Source organism: Gekko japonicus, unplaced genomic scaffold (genome assembly GCF_001447785.1).
Source record: "Gekko japonicus isolate JY-2015 unplaced genomic scaffold, Gekko_japonicus_V1.1 scaffold7, whole genome shotgun sequence".
In the NCBI taxonomy this organism is placed as follows: Eukaryota; Metazoa; Chordata; class Lepidosauria; order Squamata; family Gekkonidae; genus Gekko; species Gekko japonicus.
In genome coordinates, this window is record NW_015159711.1 from 2,689,622 (window position 1) to 2,714,921 (window position 25,300).

General features: G+C 46.7%; 1 protein-coding gene across 5 annotated transcripts in view; it reads right to left on the reverse strand.

Moving 5' to 3' along the window:
• The window catches only part of NCOA1 (nuclear receptor coactivator 1), a 250,618-nt gene that overhangs the window by 44,180 nt on the left and 181,138 nt on the right, over positions 1-25,300 (reverse strand). For all 5 annotated transcript variants that reach the window (XM_015405923.1, XM_015406078.1, XM_015406150.1 and 2 more), the window contains exons 5-10: positions 20,829-21,006; positions 14,510-14,689; positions 11,061-11,156; positions 9,001-9,141; positions 5,966-6,122; positions 2,126-3,452 (exon numbers count right to left, since the gene is read on the reverse strand). In XM_015405923.1, the coding sequence (XP_015261409.1) occupies positions 2,126-3,452; positions 5,966-6,122; positions 9,001-9,141; positions 11,061-11,156; positions 14,510-14,689; positions 20,829-21,006 (2,079 nt within the window). The remainder of the gene's footprint in view (positions 1-2,125; positions 3,453-5,965; positions 6,123-9,000; positions 9,142-11,060; positions 11,157-14,509; positions 14,690-20,828; positions 21,007-25,300) is intronic.

A 25,300-nucleotide genomic window follows, 5' to 3' on the forward strand; every position in this document is an offset into this window, starting at 1 on the left:
TCTGCCCCAGATCAATGCGTTCGGGAAGTGGGCTTCCCCCCCCCCCGCTTCCCCACAGCATCATGGTGCAATGATGCACTTCCTGGGGTTTTGCTGGCTTTTTCTCCAGTGTCTCTCAAACCTGTTTTGTTCTGAAGTTTTAGTAAACCCTCGGATGACTGCTGAGTGGGTGGGAAACTTCAGATTGCCCCATCTGCATGACAGCCATTTCTCCCCTAACTCTGTCCTTGTGGCCGTTTCTCTTCAAATCCCCCAAACTAGGTTGCTGTAAGTAATGGTTAGCTGTACAACAGCTGAGCTTGAGAGACCAATATGAAGTTCACTAAAAGACCTCAGCCACTCGGCGGGTTCTAGGATTCACAAAATAGGTTTTGCAAAACACATGGCCAGCTAAGTCAAAGCACAGCTCCTTACAAGCTCTTCTCTCCCAGGTAAGGTCAGGAACTGAACGTGCTTCTTAAAAGCCACATTCAGACCTCCCAGTCCCTTCTGGTCCACATGGCTGGAAGAGATGAGGGAGTCCATGCAGTGTGCTTGGCTGCCTTTCCTGCTGTGTACCTGAGGAAATGGGTAGTCCCCCAAGGTCCTTTCCAAAGACACCTCTTTGCTTCCTGGTTTAAGTGCTGCAACCCATCTGGGAGCAAGGGAAACCGACCTTGTGCTGTGCCCAAAGAGAACAATTTACAAGCTGCCCACCGGAGCAGTACTTGGCTCAGCAGCTTTGTCCTCCAAACAGGAATTCTTTGCTTTGTGTCTCTTGCAGCCTAAAGACGAGGTGGCCAGGCAACAGGGTGGAGTGGGAGAGGAGACTCACCAGGGCATCCAAGGAGGGAGCGAAGCAGCTAATGGATGCCATCAGAAATAAAAGTATTTATGCAACAGGTTACAGAGAGAGCTGAGATCACCAAGGGGCAATTGCCAAATGACTGAATGAAAGGGGATGTGTGCATGTTGCAGCTATCCCCTGAACTCAGCAGCCCATTTTGACACACACATCTATAAGTGGGCTACCTGGCTTGTTCTTGAATGTCAAGTTCTCTCTGGTCTATTTGATAAAAAGGATGAACTGCCGTTATCTGTCTTGTCATCTTCCCTGACTCTCTTTTGAAGGGGAGGCACTCTTCATAGACACCGGTAATGAATATTTATGTACCAAAATCTCTCGTGCGGGGATCTATTGCCATTTAATGACTCCATTACAAGAGATCGGGCTGCCTTAAAACCACCAATCCCCAGCCAACAAATGGCAAGGAGACTGAAAATGTCCTTTGAGATGCTCAGCCCACTTGCGTCAGGATCGGCTCCCCAGTCCAGGAAATATGAGTAGTCCAGGAGCGCCTGAAAATGACTTTATCTGGTGGAACCGGGGAGGTTTCATAAAACATTCTCCCATCTTCCCCTGCATACCCATTTCAGGATTTACCGTCCAGCTCACTACAGTCTATTTAAGCCCACCAAAATGAATGTAAGAAAGCCCAACAGGATGAGGCCAAGGGCTCACCTTGCTCTCAGGTATCTGGCCAAGAACCAACATTTCCACAGGACAAACACGGTCATTTTTCAGCACGCAACACCAAAAAACCCCCCCCCCCCCCCCCCCCCGAAATGCCTACCTCTGGACTGTGCATGATAAAGGGAATGGAAAAATTACTGTTCTTGCCTTTCTTTTCAGATATCCATGTCAGTCCACGAGCCTCGGGCTACCTTAATACTTTTGCTCACTTGAATGGAAGTACTGGCTCCTGTACATGCAAAGGGTAACCAGTGTTCCCTCTAAGCTGAGTTAGTGTGAGCTAGCTCACAGTTTTTTAGCCTCTGGCTCACAGATTTTTGTCTCAGCTCAGGAAGGATGGCTCCAGAGCAAACTAATTTATGCAGTAGCCAAATCACCTGCTCACAACTTTAATGGCAGTAGCTCATAAAGTAGAATTTTCGCTCACAGGATGCCACAGCTTAGAGGGAGCGTGTGAAGAGTCCCAAGAGTGCATTTTGAGCACACCTATCAAAGCTAAGCCACGCCGCCCAACTGTGCTCTGGGAACATCATTGTGAACCAGCAACCCAAGTCCAAAACAACGTTTCTGAGTTTTTCTTACAAGGAAGGGCCTCCCAACAGGAGCACCTACCTGGCCTTGCTGCTGCAGCTTCACCTCCTCCTGGGCAGGGGGCTTAGCCAGTGGGGCTGAAGCGGCATTGCAGGGATCCATTTGGTCTGTTTGCTCTTTCACCTTCACATCGTCCAGGCTCAGGGAGGGATTGGCTGCCAGCTCTTTCTCATCTTTGTCGAGCAGGTAGCGAAGGAGCCGATGGTCCTTCAGATCCTTCTTCTTCGCAGCATCCGACTCCAGTCTCATGTCGGGGGTCTCTGGGGTCTGGGTCTGCGGTGGGATGGCGGCGGCAGCTCCGCCAGGTGCATTGTCCTTCTTGTCGTGCTCCATGGAGAGGGTAGAGATGTCAGAAGGGCTGCCCTCCTGGAGGAGTCGGTGCAAGATCTTGTGCCGCTCTGTGAGGGAGCTGTGAGAGGAGGGGCACGCGCTGCCCGCAGGGTTCCCGGAGGCCCCCGTGCAGGACAAGGGTTCTTTGCAGCTGGTGTCTGCGTCCGCGTGCCGTAACTGCTCCTGCGCCGTGGTAGCCAGGAGCTGAACGAGCTTGTGGCTGGGGGCCTGAGAGCACTTGCTGTCACCCTCTGAGTGTCTCTCACTGCTATGCAACAATCCCGATTCCAAGGGCTTGCTCTCATTCGGAGCACTGTCAGAATGAATCATGTCGCACAGGATGGAGCTGATCTCCTTGCTGTCTTTTGGCTCAGTCTTTATGGGCTGCATACCCATTCGGCTGGGCGAGTTCTGGTTGCTCAGCTGCCGCAGGACAGGAGGGGGCGTGGAGTAGCCCATGGGGGGACTGGGCCCTTCATTCATCCCCTGCATGGAGTTTAATGGGGTTCCCGGGAAAGGCCTGCTGCTGACCGTACTGCTGGCACTATAGTTGCCCACCATGCCCACCGGGGAGTGCGTGGTAGGCATAGTGGGGGAGAAAGGGTTGCTTGGCACTCTGGGCCTATGGACCAGTCCGGGGCTTACCCGATGCCTGGGAGACATGAACTGTGTTGGGGTGACCGCTGGACTGTTCATGGGGGAGCTGTTGAGGTTCAGTGGATGGTTACTGTTCTGGGGACCGGCCTGTCCCTGGCTTAAGGCAACGTTAGCTCCCATCTGGCTCCCAGGTGAACATCCAAAACTGGGCTGGCTGGTGGCGACGTTGCTGTTGCCATGCAGGCCGGACCCGGGCAGGTGGTTCATGCTGGTTGTTAACATGCTACCATTGGTGGGAGGGAGAGCAGAGGGCAGGGCCATGCCTTGTCCTGGAGAGATGTTGGGGTTCAGCGAGGGACTCACGCGGGAAAGCGGCACTCCAGAGTTAGTGTTGTCTTGAGGTGACAGCGCACTGTGTTCTCTGGGTCAAGAAGGAAAAAGAAAGAGGTGATCGGTAGGGCAACAAAAGGAGAAGGTCAGACATTTGCCTTCTCTAAGAGGCTGGTGCTTTTATAACTAGCTGTTTCTTATGGGGGGGGGGAGAGGCATTCCTGTGATATCTCTAAGAGGCTGGTGCTTTTATAACTAGCTGTTTCTTATGGGGGGGGGGAGAGGAATTCCTGTGATAAACATTATGAAGGAACTGGCCATCCACATGGACTTCTGGGAAAGATCAGAGAGCAGGACCCGAGATATCTGCTGGCTCCTGGCTTGTCCCAGGAAAAGTTTCACTGATGGCTAATTCCAACACAATGTTGCAGGCCTCTGCGAGAATCATTCCAGACCCACTTCAGTGGAGGCAGCGTTCTACACAAAAGGAATCTTAAATGCTGAACACAGAGAGGGTTCAAAGAGTCATTCTGGTTACCTGTAACTTGCCTGAACTTCTCTATTAACCCCAACATTTCATCAAATGTGGACGGGACTTGAATCTAGATCAGCTAAAGCCTCTCTTTGAGGTGGTGGTGAGACCAGACTCTCATTTCACATCTCCCCTTCTCTGTGGCATCACTCACCTCTGGCGTGCTCTTATCCAAACATGTTTTCTTCTCTTGTTTTTCTAAAATAGTGACTAATTTGTACAGCTGGACACATGAACTGCACAACCCCTCTACCCACCCAGTAAACTGGCTGTAGTGGGTTTGAAAGGGAGAGAGCAGAGACCTTGAAGCTGTTCATTTCCAAGACTGTGAAAAGGCTGGGTTAAGATAATGGTTTAAAAGGCATTAGTAAGGGGACCATGAACACACTATCAAGTTCCCAGAGTTTCAAGGCCCTGAGGTCTTCTTTTCTTCACAAGGGGACAGAAATAGGGTTGTCAACTCTGTGTTGGGAAATTCCTGGAGATTTGGGGGTGGAGTCTGAGGAAGCTGGGAGGGACCTCAGTAGGGTATAATGCCATAATTTTGGGATATCTCCAGGCCCCACCTGGAGGTTGACCACCTTAGCTGGAAAGCCTCCATTAAAACCTACAACAGCCATTGTATTAAGATATATTTGTCCCTCACTTGACCATCAGTTTCAAAAACAGTGCCAAAAGTTTCCAAAACCTGGTTACTGGAAGAAAACGTGTGACAGGCATAGACAGGGCTTTTTTTTTTGGGGGGGGGGTGCAGGAACTCTCAAGAGGGAAATGAAGTTTTCAATCTGTATACTGAAAGCTAATGAACTTCTAAACATTTTAAAAAGAATTTTGTTGAAGAGGTTCCAGAACTCTGTTCTGGCATGTTCCCCCAGAAAAAAGCCCTATATAGACACCAGTGCTCCCTCTAAGCTGTGGAGTCTTGTGAGCAAAAATTCTACTTTGTGAGCAAGTGGAATTAAAGTTGTGCGTGAGTGATTTGGCTACTGCATAAATTAGTTTGCTCTGGAGCCCTCCTTCCTGAGCTAAGACAAAAATGTGTGAGCCGGAGGCTAAAAAACTGTGAGCTAGCTCACACTAACTCAGCTTAGAGGGAACAGACACTCTGAACAATAGCTTTTTCCAAACTGCCTTCAAATCTCTCCACCTCATCTAAGAACTACTGTCTGTCTCCCACGTGCACTACACGCTCCCCCAGGTGGTTTAAAAGCAATAATGGAGGAAGAAGCAGTTACCCGGCCCTCTTGTGTCCTCTCCTGGGGCCCAATGGACCATACCATGGGAAAATATTCCATGGTACAGTGGTTGAAGAAGTGGGTTGAGAAAGGATTCTTTAAGGGTTGGGAGGAGAGGGAAGATACTGAAAAGGCCAAAATCATTAAGAAAACCTCTCTCCACTACTCTTTGGAGGTGTCCAAATAATTTCATTCAGAATTAAGGTCCTTCTGTTCCTACTTGAGATTGTACTTGTGGGTCTATTTGCCCACGGTCAAAGTTCTCTGAAGAGGTTGGCTCAACACAACTACAGGGATCACCCAAGTTCTTCAGACTGAACACTTAAAAATCTCCCAACATGGATCTAAACCATGAGCAGTGTTCACTCTAAGCTCAGTTAGTGTGAGCGAGTTCCGTTTTTTAGCCTCCGGCTCACACATTTTGGTCTTAGCTCACGAAGGATGGCTCCAGAGCAAACTAATTTACGCAGTAGCCAAATCGCTTGCTCACAACTTTAATGCCAGTTGCTCACAAAGTAGAATTTTTGCTCTCAAGACTCCACAGCTTAGAGGGAGCATTGACCATGAGCATTAAGGGCCCGTGTTTTGTGCTCTACTTGCTACCGGTGGCCTTACAGCACATGCAGACAATGGCTCAGTCTGCACATTCATGGTGCACACGCACTGACAGCCTCCTCTCGTCAGGACTTGCATCTCATTTAACATGCGTGTTACACATTTTCCTACCAAGAGATGATCTCTGCAAAGGGAAACAGTCATGTGTGAAGTGAGTCCCCCCAAAGGTAAACAAGTAGCAATCAACAAAACTGGGGGGGGGGGGAGTTTATGAAGACTCACCTCTCAATTCTCTCAAGTATGTGAATGCCCATGATGAAAGGCTGCATCTCTGGGCTTTGAGGGCAACAGAGTTTGCACTTGGTGTGGGCGTTCAACACAGTCCCATCACTTAGTGTGAACCGGTAGGGTGGGCTGAAGGCTGTGCCCCGTGTCATCACTGGGGGAAAAAAGAGGGCGAGGGGAGAATGAGAAGGTGCTTTCATAAGCTGGGATGCTTTGCCATCCATTACCATCACTATTAATAATTTCTACAGAGCTTTTAATATACAGTGTTTTGCAATCAGGGGCTGGGGTGTGTGTTCTTCCATCAACCATGCAAGCTTACAAATGGGAAAACAGCCTTCCCCCCCCCACACACACACACTTATCCTAATCCCCATCCAAGAGAATTTGTAGATGAGCAAGTGTTTTAAGCTAAGGAGCTGCGGTGGCTCAAGTGGTTAAGATGCTGAACTGCAGGCTGTGGAAGGTCGGTAGTTCAGCAGTTCGAGACCGAGCTGCCGCATGACGGAGTAAGCTCCCGTTTCTATTTCCAGCTCCTGCCAACCTAGCAGTTCAAAAGCAAGAAATTGCAAGTAGATAAATAGGTACCACTTCGTTGGGAAGGTAACAGCGTTCTGTGCGCCTTGGTGTTTAGTCATGCCAGCCACATGACCACGGAAACGTCTTCAGACAGCACTGGCTCTTTGGCTTTGAAACGGAGATGAGCACCACAACCCTAGAGTCGGATTCAACTGGCTTTCGAGCAAGGGAACCTTTACCTTTACCTTTAAGTGTTTTAACCAAGATCTTCCTGAAGCGTTGCTTCTCCCTGTACAAACCTCTGCGTCAACTGTGCTCTCTCCATGCGCTCCTCCTCACAGCTGGTATGTTCTGCTGCCACCTGCTCAAAAGCTTCCTCTATCATTGCTCCTGTGGTCCCCTGGAACGGGCTTCTAGGTGTTCAAGAAAGCCCTGCCCCCTCCAGAAAGTTATTTGAAAGAGGGTGGGAGGAGTATTTTTTAGGGCTGGGATTTCATTTGTATGAATCTGATTTGTTCTACTGAGGGCTTGTGCACTGCATTTTGAGATAACTTTGCCTTTAATATATTTAGGTTTTCACATCTGTTGCTGAACTGCAATATATTGTTATCAACTACTCTGAGCGTTGAAAGGGGAGGATATAATCTCCCCCCCCCCTCCAATCAACCAATCAATGTTCCGTGGACTACTTTTGCAAGAGCCAAAGGGAGGGGGGTAGGGAAGACAGAAAGCAGTCAAGGATCCAAACTTCTAAGAATTAAGTACTGAGCGAGAAAATTAAAACCCTCCAGAAGTCCAGAAGGAACTCAAGGAAAATCCAGGAAGGGAACACTCATGGATAGGCTGGTTGCAGTTTTCGTAGCCTCAGATGACCTCTTTGTCATATGGGCGTATAGTAGTACTGGCCCACCTTGCAGGATTCTTGCAGGTATTACTGCTACAATGTATGAGAATAGCTTCAAGCCCTTAGGAAAAGTACTATATAAATGCAAAAAAGAGTCCACCCCTAATTATTAGTCATTGCACTTTTACCCCACTTTTCCTACGGCAACATTTATTTAAGATAGCTATTTCCCACACATTTTATCTTAAAACATATACAAGGCAGCTTACAACATAATTTAAAACTATAAAACATTTAAGTTCAAACTAACAGACTTGTAAAAATAGACCAACCTCAGCGGGCATGGTAAAAATAATAATAAAATGGGTTAAAAGTGGGCAGAAGAAACCATAAAAATCAAATCAAAATTAAACAGACCACCAGATAACAACATTTAGGCGACAGCGGATTTTTAAAGCAGGCAATCAATAAAACAATTCAAAGCTACAGCAGGCAGCAACATTTCATAAAAGGAAAGGAAAGGAAAGGAGCTCAATAAAATGAAGACCGGGGCAGATTTTAAGATACATACATTTGCAAAAAGGCTGCAGTAAGTAAGTCTTTAGACTGGTGTTTAAGAACCAAGGGAGCCCCATAACACAGGATCACACCCACCTCAGCTCTGTCCTAGGAGGAGCACAGTGTGCTGCCTGTGATGTAGATCTCAGTCAATGTTACCCAAATCAGTCCTCCCACCACTGGTTCCCATCTCAGGGTACAGGTTATAGTGAGACCAGCAGACAAGGGGGAACATGGCTCTCTCTCCCTTCCCATTTTACCAGTACAACAATGCTATGAGGTAGGTAAAGGCTTAGAGTGACAGAGGGACTGGTCCAAGGTCACTCAGGGAACTTTCTGGTTGGTACGATCTGAACCTTGATCTTCCCAGGTCAAGGCCTGGTCCACACATACAGAACAATGTGGCAGAGAAATGATGGAACTGATTGCACTGTTTCAGATGGAAGATCACATTTGGGGATGGCTCCGCTATTTTAGAAAATTTGGAGAAAGGAGACAGAGGGGAAGTAGAGTCTATTTTCCTATTTACACAGAGTATTTTAAGCAAAGGAAAATTCAGAGCTGGAGACCCCCCAACTATGGTCTGAAAAGGTGTGGTACATTACTTCCTCCGGTTTCTGCCACCACACTACCACTCTGTTCTGAATGTCTGAACCAGTTCTTGGTGCAAGGATCTAAACACGTCATCGCTATGTCTCTTAAGAAACTTTAGGCCCTTGCCACCCCCTCCTTGGGGGTAACAGTCTTCAACAACTTGGATCGTGCACTTCAGGGTTTTTTTTCACTTCCTGAAAGGCCGGTAAGAATGCTTCTGGGTTGGCAGACGACTCCTAAACTGGAGGCCAGCTGCCTCGGGGCCAGGTTGCCACAGCAGTGCAGATAGATGATTGGCAGCCTGCTGGAATTCTATTGACTGTGCAGGGCAAGCTCCCCTGGCCAGCTGAAGGGGTCACAGGCATTACTCAGCCATTTCAGCCACTTCCTTTGGACTTCTTTTGTTAACATTCTTTGTCTTCTTCATTGGCTTTTTTAAAAAAATTCAGTCCGGAAAGCACTTATCCCAGCAACAATTGCAGGAGCATGCAAAGAGAGGAGCCTTTTTTTTTTTTACCTTCCTGAAATAACTGCTTGGCGTAAGATGGCTCCCTGCCCTGAGGCTGGAAGAAAGCGTAGATGCATTTCCTCACTAAATCTTCCCAGCCAGTCCGCCCTGCTGCTCTCAGGGAACTGGTGTCGATGGAGATGATTTTACCTGATCGAGGGAAGTGGAAAAGAGCCATGTTAGCAATGCAAAACAAATTAAAAAAATTGCAGCTATATATTCATTCTTATATTACTAAGCATCTACGGGCTACCTGTACACAAAACCCCAGTCTCTTTCCATAACTAACTCAAACTCCCCATTCTTATGTTTGTGGCCTTTCAGTCTCCAACCCAATTTTTTTTTTTTGCTCATGTAATTCCATTCAGTCCCATACAGGACCTTCATTTGTCGCTACCCTTGTCACCTGTCAGGGCTTTATTTTATTTTTATTTTATTTTTCTTGATTCAGCCTTTCTCCACAATGGGAGCCTAAAGTGGCTTATGTTGTTCTCCTCTCCTCCATTTTATCCTCACAACAACCCTGTGAGGTAGGTTAGGCTGAGAGTGTGGAGTGGGCCAAAGTGACCAAGCAAGCTTTCATGCAGAGTGGGGATTTGAACCTCCCAGATCCTAATCAGACACTTGAACCATTACTCCACAACAGACTTCAAGGAGTTCCCTTCTACCACCTCACTGCCTCTGGCTCAGAAAATAACTCCATTCCATCTCCTCTATGCCTAGAACTTCTATCCAGAACACTGCCATGGTGCCACCAAGTCTCCTTGTCAAACTCCTGTGAAAACCCACCTTTCCTATGAAGTCTTTACAGAGAACTCTCTAGTCCACACCTATAACCAACAAACCTAAAAACTGAAAACTTAAACCAGGGGTGTCAAACATATGGCCCATGGGCCAGCCCCGGCCCCTGCAGAGCTCCTATCCAACTAATGAGCAACAGGCTCTCATCTGCTTCCTGCATCACAGCTCACTTTCGGCCAGCTCTCTCCTCTCCTGCTTCACAGAGGAGAAAAAGAAAGCCAAGCCTCCCTTCCTTTGACTGGCTGAGTGCGACCCCCCCTCCTTTAGGGAGGGAGGGAGGGAAGGGGAGAGTCCTGTGGCACCTTTAAGATCAACAAAGTTTTATTCCAGGTATAAGCTTTTTTCTGTGCGCACACTTCTTGGGGGGGGGGAGGCAGAGATATCCCCCTTTCCAGTTCTAACAGATTGGGGGGGGGGAAGAAACCTAACAGCACAGCTTGAAATCTTTATAAGTGGAAGGGAGTGAGAATCCATTAGCACCTTAACAACTAACTAAATTTGTGGCAGGGTATGAGCGTTCATGAGTCACTGCTTACTTCAGATACAACTAGAATGTGAGTCCATCTGTCTTTATATCTTGGTGAGTGAAGTGATTTCAGACGCCAAATGACAATAAGCAGGCATTGGTAATGAGAGAAGAAACCTAGGTCTCAATTCAGTCCAGGAGGATGCATTGTCTTGAGCTTCATTATCAGTTGCAATTCAGCAGTCTCTCTTTCTAATCTCCCTTTGAAACGTCTTTGAAACTGCTACTCTTAGGTCAGCAACTGAATTTCCTGGAATGTTAAAATGTTCCCCAATGGTTTTTGAATGCTGTGGTTTCTAATAGCATTAGTAAGACTCCAGTAGCATCTTAGAGACTAACAAAATTTGTGGTAGGGTATGAGCTGTTGTGAGTCACTGCTCACTTCTTTAGACTTATTTCCATTTATTCTTTGCATCCTCCTAGGTTTCCAGTCTCATTACCAATGCTGATATCTCCATGCCTACTACCCCTCTGCATACCACACCTAATCCAGTCATGCCATGCCTGCTATTGCCATTTGACATCTGAAATCATCTTTATGAAGTTTATATCTCCACTACCTTGTGTTACATTTTATGTCACATATGGTCCGACCTGACAAAGTGACATTTATGTCAGATCCGGCCCTCATAACAAATAAGTTTAACACCTCTGCCCTAAATACATATTACTGTATAGGAACACTTGAATCCCCATCCCAGCTCTCTAGAATAAAGCATCTGGTTGCCCTTCTGAATAATACCTGTAGTATCTTGCTTGGTCATGAAAGATTCTGAAGTGGTAGAGGCTGTGGCTCGAGGTAATCTTCGTGCGATGCATATCAGACAGGACTGCAAATCTGCCACAATCAAATAAATGAGAAAGTTGGAAGTGAGAAGGATAAGGCAGTGAGATTATTTTTCTTACAGACTCGCGAAACTTGTGAAAAATTCTCCCACTTTGTGCCTTCAACTTTTTTACCCTGCTCCCCCCACACACACACCATGTTGCCTGGCTCCTGGTTCATACCACCTCCTTCGTCCACTCTCCCTCCACCACTGCTTAGCCATCCACACTGCTGCCCCTTCATCACATCATGCTCCCGTGACTCTCAATCACAGGTCTCCAAGAGTGATGCAGACTCTCCAGAAGAGGTGCAGGCTGCTGCCAAAGGAAGCATAGGTTGTTTCTGGACTCATCTGTAATGTGGAATTCATCTTCTCGATAACCCACTCCAAAAGCTGGACACTAAGCAGTTAACAAACTGGGGCAAAATGCACCTTTAGAGAATTGGAGCCTGAGGGAGGGAGGAAACTGCTGCACGAGGACGGGTTTTGCACAGGAGAACCTGCCCGTCAATTGTGCCTCCTGACTCCATGTTTAGGGTGAAAGCAAGGCTGCCCAGCTGAGCTACTCAATCTTTGTTCGTTTGGAGGAAGCTCAAGCTTGTCCCCCCACCCCACCCCACCCCCAAGCTTTGCGAGAAAAACTACAGCCAAGTCTAGGCCTATGTCTTTTCTACATTCTGCAATGAAAAGCAGCATTGTTGAGATAAATTAAACCCTTTGCACTAGTTTAGTGTGTATAGAAAGTTTGCCTGGGGAAGAAGGACTAGGACTGGCATGGTGTCTGTGTTCATTCTACAGTTTGGGAGAATTAATTCTGAGGCCATTTGGATCTGGCAGCGCTATAAAATAATGGCTGTAGCGAAAGCCAACAACTATCAGCTCCGGGAGAAGTATCTGCTCATAACCCCGATCCCCTCCATGATTTATTCCTTCCAGTCATGATCTCCTGTGTAAACGGCAATGGATTAATTCAGCTAATGCACTGGAACGAAATGGCCGCTATGGAGAAACGAGCCCAAAGTGTTCTGCTGGGAAAGTCTCTCCTGTATTATGGGGCTGCGCCAGAGCACAGATAGGCATGAAGACCTCAATCCAAGATTCAGATCTGCTAGGAATGGCATCAGGGCAGGTTATGGATACCCCGTGGAGGTGCGAGGTTCAGACTCACACTTGCTTGAGTGATCTGCAGTATGTATCAAGTGCTCCTGGTTTCAAGCGGGTATGTGAGAGAGAGATGCTGGAGGAAAATCAGGGGTGATCACTCTGGAGAGGGAAAGCAATTTAGAATGCCCCAGATTTCGAACCTGAGGGGATGGTGCTTCCCTACCTTCCAATAAGTTTTCACCCATCTCAGCTCATATCTGGAAACAACTCTTTTTTGCACTATAATTCAAAGGACTGTGGTACTTTAAGGCTGTTGCTAGAGAAACAAGCACAGAGAATCTTGCCACAGGAGCGTTCCAATTATCAGGAAACACAGAGGTGCGCCATGATGTGAAAGACAACATCGCCTTACCCTCACAACTAGGAAAACGAAGGTGTACGTATGCAAACGGCCTTCTGGGACCCTGGGCCTCGTTTCCATTTCAAGCACTAGGAGCGCTACCTCTAAAGGAACACCAGATTGGCACAAAGACAGTCCCCTGTTGCTGCTGCTCCTCTTCCTCCTGTGGGGCCTGTGTCTACCTCCTCACTTGCCTTTTACTTCTGTTCTGGAACAGATGGGCCCATGCCCAGGGCCAGCTCCAGTTTTTTTTGCACACTAGGTGAGGCTACCTTCTGGCGCCCCCCCCTTCTGGAAAGCTGCTCCTTGGCCGCGGGGAGCCGCCAGCGCCTGTTGTGTGTGCCCAACCCGGCCTTCACCACCTCCGTCCCCGTTCCTGCTTTAAGGCCGGGGGTTGGTCCAGCAATCTCGCCTGGCCTGGCTTGGGGCCCTGCTTGGAGGCCGGTCAGCGGGACTGGCTCCAGCGGGGCCCTGGAGGGCCGGGGGCGGCGTGGCGGAGGTAGAACCTGGGGTGGTGGCGGGGGCAGAGTGGAAGAAGGCGGCGGGGCGGCGAAGGCAGGCACACCAGGAGTCCCCCCCCCGCCAGCTGGCCGGAGGCACAGGGGCAAGAGGGCAGCCTGCAATTGTGAAGCGAAGCACCTCCGCCGGCGGCCACAGGCACGGCTGGCTTCAGGCATCTCCCCACGGCGCCTTCGGTGAGGGAGGGGAGGGGCGGCAGGCCGGAGGGCGCCCCCTCTTAAGGGGCCACTCTAGGCTGCTGCCTAAAAATTGTCTATGACGGGCTGGCCCTGCCCATGCTAGCTCAGTGTAGGCAACCTCAGGGGCAGCAACTGAAGGACAGTTCACACCTCTGCAAGGGTGATGACGAGGTTCTCCCAAGTCACATAATGCTGGCTGTTTTCAGTGGGATGTCCCTGAACTTCGCACTTAGTGCCAAATCATTAAGGTGAGATGCTTGGACAAAGGCCCAGTTTCTTTCTTTTTAGTCTGCTGGTTTAGGTCCAGTTGATGCAATACAAAACCTTCACAGACACCTTGAAGACATTGAAGCACACATGTGCTGGGAGTTTTGTCCTTCCCAGGTATGCAGGGGTCCCCAGTCCTGGTCAGGACCAAAGCACATATGGAGGAGGGGCTTTAGCCTTCCCCCGAGCCTTTCTGATTTCCCAGTACAGCCACTGTTTGCTGTACTGGGAAACTCAGATGTACATTACATGCAAGTTTCCTAATGAAGCAAATGGCTGTTTCAGACCAGGAAAACAGCATGGTCCCAGTCAGAATTGGGCCCCTGGCAGCTGCAAGGTTTTTGTATGGTATAAATCAGTCCTTAGTTCGCTCCCTCAGGGGAGGAAGCTGTTAACAGAAGAATCAACTCAACACAGAAAATATCCAGTTTCTGAAGAGGGACATGGCACACAAAACCCAATGTCTAGACCTGCATGAGACTCGAGTACAGGCTAGTTATCTACGATGAAAGCTGCGTAGATGGGTTGTGAACGCAAAGTTAAACAAGGATGGCAGATTAGCATTATATCACACGTACAAGCAAGCAAGAACAAAAACTCCAAGAAGAGGGAACTGGGAGACTAAAGCAAATCCCCCAAACAATCCCCACAGGACCAACATCAAAAGATTCCTCTCAGGAACCTAAAAATGCAACCTGCAGGCTGGTTGTTGAGCTGCAGGCATCATGAGTCCCAACAGCAGAAAATGCCGCAGGGAGAAATTGAATCTTTGCAGAGGTGCAATCCCCTTGCAAGAAACATTCTGCAAGAGGACAATCAAGGACAATTTGCAGATCCCCCCCCCCCCCAAGAAATGCAATGCAGCACAAGCTAGCACTATTTTCCTCTGTCTTACCTTCACCTTCCTCCTTGATCAGTTTCGGCTGAGACACCGTGAAGCACTGCATGATCTCATAACGCTGGCGGGCTTCCTGGTTCTCTGCAGCTGGCTCGTCTGGGGGACGGATCAGCATTCTGCAGTTGAAGGTATGGCTGTTGCGCCTGGTGGATTCTTGGGGCCAAGGAACTCCATTTACTGCCAGGAGAGAGGGGTTGGAGAAAGGCTGTTGAAGAAGGCTTTGAAGAAGTGGATATGAAGACGACCAGCGTCAGGAACTTATCCATATTCTGCTTGTGATGCAGGATCACAATGACATCCAAAACCCTCTACAGTTACATGAATGTCCCTTGTAGCATGTCAGAGGATTGGCACAGCTAACAGAGTCCTGTCTATTCTCCAATATCTGGCAGAAATCTTTCCCAGCCTTCCCACATGCAGTTCGTCTTACTAGAAGTGCCAGGCATTGAAACTGGATACTGAATACAGCCCTCTCAGCCCAGTTATAGCAAACGTCTACATGTAACATTTTGAAAAAAACAGCTTTAGAATCTGCACCCCACAAACTGACAGTCTGGTTCCGGTACGTAGATGATACCTTTAATCATTTGGAGCCATGGAGAAGTAGAATTGATGGAGTTTTTAGACCACCTCAATAAAATCCACCCCAACATACAATTCACCGTGGAAAAAGAAGTCGAGGGTAAACTCCCATTTCTAGGTATCATGGTCATCCGCAAAACTAACCTTCAATTAGGTAACAAGGTCTACAGAAAACCAACTCACACGGACCGTTATTTACACAAAAACTCCAATCACCACGGCAAAAAAGAGGCATAATCAAAACATTAGTAGACTGTGGAAGACGGATATGTGAACTGCACTTTCTCAATGACGAACTAAATCATCTAAATCATGCACTTCAAGCAACCAAGAATTAAATCAGAAGAGCAATTAAACCAAAGGTAAAACAAACAACTGAGGAAAAACAGTCTCTCACAGAAAAAGTGTTTTTGCCATATATCAAAGGAATCACTGATCAGATGGGAAGACTTATGAAAAAACACAACCTATAAACAGTATTCAGACCCGTCAGAAAAATACAACAGATGCTACGATCGGCAAAAGACAGAAGAGATCCCCTCACTTCTGCAGGAGTATACCGCATACCATGCAGTTGTGGACAAGTTTACATCGGGACCACACAGCAAAGCATTCAGACAAGAATAAAAGAACACGAAAGACACTGCAGACTTGGCCAACCTGAAAAATCAGCAGTGGCTGAACTCAAACAGGACACAGTATTTTGTTCCAAGGCACTGAAAGGCTGGACAACACTTCCATTTATCATGTCAGATTACACAGGGAAGCCATTGAAATTCATAAACATAAACACAATTTCAACAGGAAGGAAGAGAGTTTAAAAATAAATAGGGCATGGTTTCCTGTCCTGAAAAACACAAAAGGCTCTACATCTGACAATAGCACTACAGATAAGATTAGAATTTCAACAGCCAATCCACATACAAAAGAACCTCCTCAGGAAACAGGAAACCTCCTCAGGAAACAATCCATATACAAAAGAACCTCCTCTGGAAAGTTCCTCCATTAGCATGTTCACAGCCTGGGGAACTCCTACAAGATAATAACTCAGCACTACCCCACCTTCTGGAGTAGATATAAATTACCTGCCTACCATTTTTCTTTTCACCTTGACACAGAGAGTACTCCATCTTTCTGTGTTATATCTCTGAGGATGCCAGTCACAGCTACTGGTGAAATGTCAGGTTCTACAATGCCAAGACCATGGCCACACAACTCGGAAAATCTACAGCAACTAATGAACTCTGGCCGTGAAAGCCTTCAACAACATATTGCAAAGCATATGCTTTATTATTCAGTGATACCCCCTTCCTCAATTTCCTTCCATCCTTAGGAGTTAGTTGATCATTCAAATGTGATTAGGAGTTAGTTGATCATTCAAATGTGATTCTCTTGGTAGCGAGAGTCACAGGACTGGGAAATGCCATATCAAGGGCAAAACAAGATTTCTTTTTTTGGCCTATTAACAAAAATGGCACAAGGAAAACCTTATCCAGATCTTACACGTTAAGCAAAACGTAAGATTTTAAGACCGTTCTATGGGAAACTAGGTTTTTGTTTTTTTAAAAGTACAACCACAAAGTATTAAGCCATGTCCACACACAGGCATGCATTGCAGTAAGCTAAAATCAGGTTAAGACCTTATTAAGTGAAATATTGATTTAAGCCTGCCTCATATTGAATTAGCTTAAGTCGACCTCATATTCAATGGAGCTAATTTGATACATGCCATGCTCAAATCAATGTGAAGTTAGTGTACACTCAGGGGCTGCACTGGGTTAACTAAATTGATTTTGAAAACGGAAGCATTCGTAATTGTGTGCTGCTGAGATTCTGCCCAGCTGAGTGTTCCTGCAAAAGGAGTGAGATCACTAAGCTGCCTACTTGATTCAAAGAGAACTCTGGACTACGACACTGCATGCTGTATGGAGACACCAGTAAGCTTTCAGGGTGGTGTCTTGCAAGTTCTCAGTCTTGGTGACTTGCCTGCTGCTCCTGACTGGTTCCAACCATCACATCTGATTAATCATCCTTCCTGCATTCCAGTCCTGTGGGGAAATTCCTGCTCTCCTACATGCTGACTCTCTTCGTCCTGCTGTCCACCAGGCATAGCTCACAGCCCTGGCAAAACTCGACCTTCATACAGTTCTGTGTGTGCGTGCGTGCATGCAAGTATGACTAGCTGGGAGCTGTATGCAGTGTATGTGCATGGTGAACGTACCGGTATACATGTATGTTTGTGAATACCCATGGGTGTAACATGCAACTATGGGCATGTGACAGATGTGTTTGTATTGTGATACGGATACACAGGGCTTTTTTTTTTTAAGAGGTGCCAGAACTCTCAAGATGGAAACGAAGTTTTCAATCTGTATAGTAAAAACTCATGAACTTTTAAACATTTTTAAAAAGAATTTTGTCGAAGAGGTTCTGGAACTCCGTTCTGGTGCGTTCCCCCAGAAAAAAAAGCCCTGAGGGTAAATGATGATTGTGGAGGAGGGATTTGTATAGCAAGAGGAAAGAGACTTCCCATTCCTCCCTTTGCTCTCACCCACGAGTCCCCCTGACAGCATTCTTCTGGGGCTCTGCACAGTGGATGGAAAAGCAAGGAATGGAAACTCACTGCCTTCCATCTTCCCCCACCCTTCTATTCATTGCACATTATCTCAGGTCTTGACGTGTTCTATACAAAATTGCTTACTGTTCTTCCTTCTACAAACAATTATATTGTCTATCTCCTTATCTTAAGCAGGCTCCAAGGACCGGCTAAAATGGCCGCTAATAACTCTGAGGAGTTCACTAGATCAGTGGCTCATCAACAAGAAGGACTTCCTCTAACAGGGCATAACTTTGATAAGCAGAGCTGTGTTAAGCAAGAAGAGCCTCATCGCTGAGTCGATTAAACACCAGCAAGATTGATGGGCCTTGGAGCTGACCTACCTTCAACAAGGCATTGATCCGAGAGCGGCAACAATCCCCTTGATTGAAACCAGCCATGTGCTCAGCACGCCACAGTACAGTAAGGGACCGGCCAGAGGCCTCGTGTAGCAACTGTGGCCTTAGTTTTCAGTCTAGCCTTCAGCCTATTCTGCCTCCACAGTGGAGAAAGCAAAGCCTTTACATCTGTTGGAGTTTTCTGGATGAGTAGTCAACTGAGGTTCTTACGGGGAATTACATTATGATGCTCTTGAGTAAGCATATTATTCAAAAAATGAGCTTAAATGCAGATTAAATGACACACATTTTGAATGGCAGTGAGCAAATCGTCGACAGGATTAAATTGGATCTGCTTGCAAAATAGAGCCTCCTCCTAATCTCCTGAACCAGTTGCTTGTGCTCTCAAGTGCAGTTTGCAACTATTCAACCCTGGCACCTTCCAAGTAGTGTGAAATCAACTAAGGTAAAGCTCTGGCAAACCAGAGAGCGGGAAGGGATGAAACACTAACACACAGTGTGTGATGTAGACCCACAAGTTGGTGTTACAACTTACAAGACAAATAACTTCCTTCTTTCCAGACAGCTCATAATTCTATACACATCTGTTATGTCTTGCTCTCCCTAATCATCTTTGCTTCTAAATGATTCCCCCCACCCAATTTCTGTAGCCTTTGTTCACAAATCAGATTAGACAACCCTCTTGAGTCTTCCTTTGGGGAATCCCATTGCTTGTTTTCTTCCAGTGTGAAAACCAACCACTTTACTTTTCAGGTTCCTTCTGGTTGAAGTTCATACTTTTTGGAGATATTCTGCTTCATGAAATTAAACAAACATATCAGAACAACCTGCCACTAATGCATGTGCTAAGTTTGATAGCCTCATGTTTAGAATTTGCAAAGAGTTCTGTGAAGAAATGCGTTTTTTCCTTTGGAAGTTTGAAATTAGCAAAACCTTCACACGTTGAGTTTTAAAAGTTTTTCTCTCTCTCTGGGCAGAGAACAGGTAGGAAGGGGAGGAGTCAGTTCAATTGCTTTCCAGACTTACCTCAGCCCACCTTCATACAAATACTAATAGGTCTAGACAATGGGATGGTCAAGCTCCCCCACCCCCTTCAAGCAGGGAACAGCGATTTGGATATGTTAAATACTAGAGGGACTTTATTAAGGAAATTCTGGAGACTTCAGGAAAAGCTTCTCTCACCTGGCCTGACCTGGTCAGTGGATGGGGAAAAGAGGTGATAAAACACAGGGGAGTGAGGAGGAAGCTCTCTTTTGCCCTAAGTCCATCAGAACATGCAGAAAAGTCCATCAAAGCAGACAGAACTCTTAACTGAGGTCTGGAGGAGGCAGCCATTAACCATGTGCTGGGCTGGAGAGCTGGAGGAAGCTTCAAGGTAATGGTGACTCTTTAGAGGTCTATAACATTCTAAGCTAAAGAGCCTGTCCTATATTTTGACATCTGATAGGGCATGTATAGAGAGAGGGACAGGGGAACTGTGTTTTACCAATTTCTTTTGAATCCCTTGCTCAGTCTGGTGCTGTTCTAAAACTATGCTTGTGAACATTTTCTCTTTAATAAATACTTGATAACCTTTGATGCTGGTAGTGGTTATCTGTACCACATAGACCTCCACCGTTTTGGACATGCTATTTTAAAAGGAGTGCCAGGGGAAGGCAGGCATTTGGCAAGTGGGTATTCCTCCAGGGGCACACAGGGCTGTGAACTGTTCCTGTGGTGACCAGGCACTGGGCAGCGAGAGACACAGAGGCAAGGCCTCAGAACTGGGAAGGGAAGTTGGGAGTCCTGACCCTCCCAGCGGGCAATTCCTTACAAAGGTCAGGTGGTGGCAGTGATTACCCAAGAAAGAAAACCCTCTCCAGATGTTGGGAAAACCTTGGAGGGCAGGGTGGAACAGAGCCTGCAGGTTGGAGCAGACCCATTCCGCCACAAGTTTAACAACACTTATGTCTAGCACTAGATCTCGACAGCCCTTTAGGATACTACTGAGTCACCAGGCCTGCTCCAGGACAAAACTATTCCAAGGCACGATAATTTATTGGCTGTGTTCAGACACAATGACAAACCATGGTTTGTTATGAGAACAGGTCTTGGAAGTTTTCACGTTTATTCATTTATGTCCCCTCCCCTTCCTTGCCATTGTGTTTATCTTACATACTGGAAAGCTACTATTTGTGGTAATGGCTGAATCACAAAGTATAGTTGGTTTCTTCCTACAAACCAGGATTCCAAGCTATAGCTTAATCCTGGTTTGTAAGCAAGAAACAAGAACTGGTTCAGACTTAACAAGAAACTAGGATTTGCTGCAATCCAGGAAGTATTCAAATAGATGCATCATATGTGAAAGGAAAATGGGGAGAGAGAGGGAACATGCAAGTCCAAGGACTTCCTGTGTTCATTCGGGCAAATCATTAGATCAGTGTGATGAGCCAAAGTTTTAAATCTAACAAATTTCTACTTGTATAAGGACCAAGGGAGTTTACAAAATTTAGAAAAGAATGAAAAGAAAGGAAGTCATTAACAATAAAAATAAGCTAAAATTATCAGCAGCAGATCCATACATGCATGAAATCAGAGACACATAAGCTAAACCACATGTATGTGAGAGTATGCTAAGAATAGCTTTTGACCCATGTACAAGCACTGAACTTTACTGAACAGAGATTCTGTTAAAATACAATAATGACAAACTGGATTGGATTTTACCTATATCTGACAAGCTGCTTAATTGATTCTGCAGCATTTTTCACAGGAGGGAAAGAAAAATCATGCACCTTACCTAGGGACTTGGGCAGCAGGTTCTTGACAAATTCTGCATGGTCTCCCACGTGCAAGATGCTGTAGACACTTGTGTTCATGAGCTCTTCTTGATTGTAGCCCAAGTAGCTTGTCACATTCTCAGACACAAACACGATTCGCCCTTCACGATTCACGACGAAGAAGAAGCCATCCAGTGCCTGCGGGGCCCAGAACAACAAGAAATTCCATCAAAACCAGTGCTGACTGGTTCAATGCCGATCTTGGGTACTTCTGTTTATTGAAGAGCAGACCCATGTTCTTCCCCAGATGAAGTCAGCAGCAGAAGTGGAATTTTCTTCAGTGTAGGCACCAAGACAAATAGGATCAACTCCTCACAACGCAGTCAGCATGCTGAAATTTCCTGAGTAGGACAATATGTTGTGATGTTCCCGAGGGAGCCTAACACGGGGGAGGGGACACACTGGGTGACTCAATCTTAAACATGGCCATGATCCAGCAGACTTGTGCGCATAATGGCTCACAATGACTTCAACAGAACATTGTAGGATCAACACGGACCTTCCTTCTAGGATAGTCCTGTTCTCCCCAACACAAACACATCTTAGAGATTGTGCTCTTGACCGTTTAAACTTACAAATATACAGCCGTGGTCTTCACTTGAGGCCCCGAAGGCCATATCAAGCTTGCTGAGCCTACCCGACTTGCTTGCGGTGCCTCTGACTCTTCCGTCTGCCGTTTCCATTGCCCCTCTGTCATCCCCTCCACAGCTCAAGGCGGCTGTGCCAGCATTGCTTTCCTACCTGCTATCTTCCCTTACAACACCGAGAAAATTCAGTATAAATGAGGAAAAATTGCTGCCTGGATTGGAAGCCATGGCCCAGGAAAAGCAGCAGGGGCTGAGCCATTCCCACAAGACTGGCACCAGGGTTCATTTGGAACTATGTGCGCCTTGGATTTCAGGCCAAGACTTTGATTCCTTTTCTAGCCTCTCAGCTTGCATTAGAAAAAGAGAGACGGCTCTGTTCCTCAAACACGTCCCCGTGTGAGTTTAGGAGCCAAGCTAAAATGTACTGCTTCACCTGAGCATTTAAATGGAACGCTTTTACTGAAGTATAGGATATAAATTTGTGTAATTCAGTTTTGAACAGGAAGGAAGATGGGGACAGAGACACCAAAAATATTTTGGTCTCTGAGAGGAAAACAAGCCAAAAAGCATCTTGCATAAACATTAACACGGGCCACTTCTGGATTCAGATGTAAGATCAGGAACAACTGGAAACAGAGAGAATTGGAATGACAAACAAAATCCCAACAAGCGGATACAGTTGATCACTGTATATTCACCAAAGTGGGCTAGAGAGACCTCCCTCAGTTATGGTCCAGGAATGCTTAAATCTTGCCCAAATGCAGAGGGACTGATGAAGTCCCATCCCTCTGGGCTTCATAATTTGAGATTATATATTCACAGGCACAGCCAGCCACATGTGCATGACTAGCAACGTTCCCCATGCCGGCCTTGGTTCCCCTGTCTTGTGTAACTGATTGCCTTGCAAAGCAGGCAGACACGATTTACTTGGCTTCACACTCTTTATTTTTCATTGAGTACTGTTTTCTGGAAATTGTGTTTTCCCCATCCTGCATTAGCTGCTGGAAACAGGAAGCAATTTCAAATTAAACCAAACCCCAACATGTCCCCCTCCCACCTCGCATTACTACCGCCACTGGCCCATGACTGGCCATTTCCCTTAGTCACAAGCTGCTGCCTGTTGCTAAGCAACTGGAAGCTTGTGCACCACACCCCCTGGTGGAAAGATGGGGTTTGAAGAGAAGAGTTAGGCAGGTTGCTGTGTGTGTGTGTGTGTGTGTGTGTGTGTGTGTGCGTGTGTGTGTGTGTGAGAGAGAGAGAGAGAGAGAGAGAGCGCTTTCCCCCTTAACTTTCTGCCTGTCTCAGTCCTCCCGATGAAAAGCCAGTGCCATGTGTTTTAAAGTATTTAGAAAAGAAAACAGCAGCATGAATAAGTCAGGCAGGAAATGAAGTGGGCAAAGGGAACACAGTGAATCAGCAGCTAACCAACAGTATCGGGTGTAAATCAATCACAGTTCCATTTAACGCAGCCAGCCTGATGCCTAACCAGCGTGCAACTGGTACTGAATAATCCATATTTGGAAATTAGGAGCCGGGCCCCTGCCTCTCTCCAGAGTATCCTGATTTGGAGAATAATAAAAGAAAGAAAACTGGTTTTGAAAAGGCAGGCAGGAAAGCAAGCTGGGTTCATGGATCACACAGGCAAGAAGGTTATGAGCTCCTGGGGCTTTTCCAGAAGGTGATGATGTGAGTCCCTGGGTGGGGGTAACATTTAGCTTTTGAGGAGTCTCCTATACCTACCAGTATCCACACCTACTAAAATTGGGAGGGGAACAATGTAGGTCTTTAAAATTGCCAGGGCTGTGCACTTGAGCACTAGAGAGGACAAATGTACAACCTCTGAAGGGGCAGGGGGAGGAAAGAGCCGAAGAAGGCAAAGGAATATTGATGCCGTTTGTGGAAGTTCTGCTCCTGGGATCAATGCAAACGGACAAACCTGTGAATACTGGAGACAGGGCCAGCCACCTCCAGAGGTGGAGTAGGAGGCCAAAATGGCCCTAGAAAGGGCTCCAACCCCCCATGGAGAGAGGCCCAGGCAGGTCATGAACAGTACCCAGCTTGGCTGCAGCAATGCCAAGTGAGTTGCATTGCGGTGGCCACCTTATCTGCCTGGCCAAGTCACAGTACAGCAAATGGGTGCTGCCAGGCAGGTGAGGTGGGCATTGTGCCATTCACCCAGTGCATACACTTCCTCCCTGTGTAAACATAATTCTGAGAAGTGGGTGATCATGCAGAAGCAGGGTCAGCACACTTGTTCCTGCTCTCCCAACATGCAGAGGGGTTATGTGCTCAGGACTAGCTGCATCATGTGGTTGGGTCACAGACAGTGAATAATTGAAATTCTGAGTCATGAATCTGCAAATGGAGAGGGTCTACTGTATCTCTTATGCAATGGGGAGACCAAGAAGCAAACACATTTTCTTTGACTGGAGTATTCTTTTCACAGAGGCTTGCAATAGAACAGTGTTTCCCAACTTGTGAGCCAGGACCCAAAAGTGGGTCATGAAGCCTCTGGAATTGGGCAGCAGGCCAGCCCTCTCTAATGGTGGCTCCCTTGCCCAGAGATGAACCGCCATTTGCTTGGGGTTCATAGTGGGGGCAGCTGCACCCTTTGTGAGATGTCTCTGTTGGTTTCTCAAAAGCATCTGGTTGGGCACTATAGAAAATGGAATACTGGAATAGAAGTCATAGTTTGCTTAGGGCACTTAAAAACATTGGGCCAGCCCTTGATGAGTTACCATACCAAGTAAATTTGGACTTGTGGGTCACCATACCACTGTAATAGAATACACTATACTACTCTAGCTACCAAGCTGCAACAAGAGTTGCAAAAACACATTGTTGTTATGACCTTTCAAGGAAACCTTTCACGTGCAAAGTGGATTCCAGTCTACCTTGATGACTGGGTATACAGAACCAGGATGTTAGCTTAAGCCGGTGAATGTAAGAACACCAGGAAAGCAAGAGGCAAAGCTGTGTTCTATTGCATCATTCTTTGCTATGAAAATGTAGGGCTTGTATATGAATGTAAGAGCAACTCTGCTGGATCAGGAGAAGGGTCTATCTTGTTCATCATCCTGCTTTCAACAGTGACCAGGCAAACACTTCCAGAATGTCCACGAGAATGTCCAGCAACAAGTAGTTTTCCTGCCTGATTCTGGAGGCGCCATTTAGCTATCATTACTAACAGCTGCTGACAGACTTATCAGCAAATCCATCTACACCAGTGGTCATCAACATGTCTTGTGGTGGCAAATCCCCAAAGTTAATTATTCATTATGTGGAAAAAGTGCTTTCTTTTGTTTGTCTGGAATCAAACACCCCACATATGTCACTGGGTGACCTTTGAATCAGAGTATTGTCAGAGAAAGGCAGAATAATTACTGCTCTCTCTTTCCATACCATTCACCATTGCATTAATCATTCACCACTGCATTCATTTCCATATCACTCACCATTGCATTAATCTGAAGCTGATGGGCAGTAGATTCAGGACAGGCAAAAGGAAATACTTCTTTACACAGAGATTGATTACAATGTGAAATTCGCTGCCAGAGGATGTAGTGATGGCTACAGGCATGGACAGCTTTAAAAGGAGATTAGACAGATTCATGGAGGATAGGTCTATCAGTGGCTACTAACCATAGTGACTAAAAAGAACCTCCACATTCAGAGGCAGTCAACCTCTGAATCCCAGTGCCAGGAGACAACATCAGGGGAAGGCCTCGGCCTCTATGCCTTTTTGTTGGGCCTCCAGAGGAACTTGCTGGTCACTGTGTGAGACAGGATGCTGGACTAGATGGACCACTGGTCTGATCCAGCAGGGTTCCTCTTATGTTCTTACA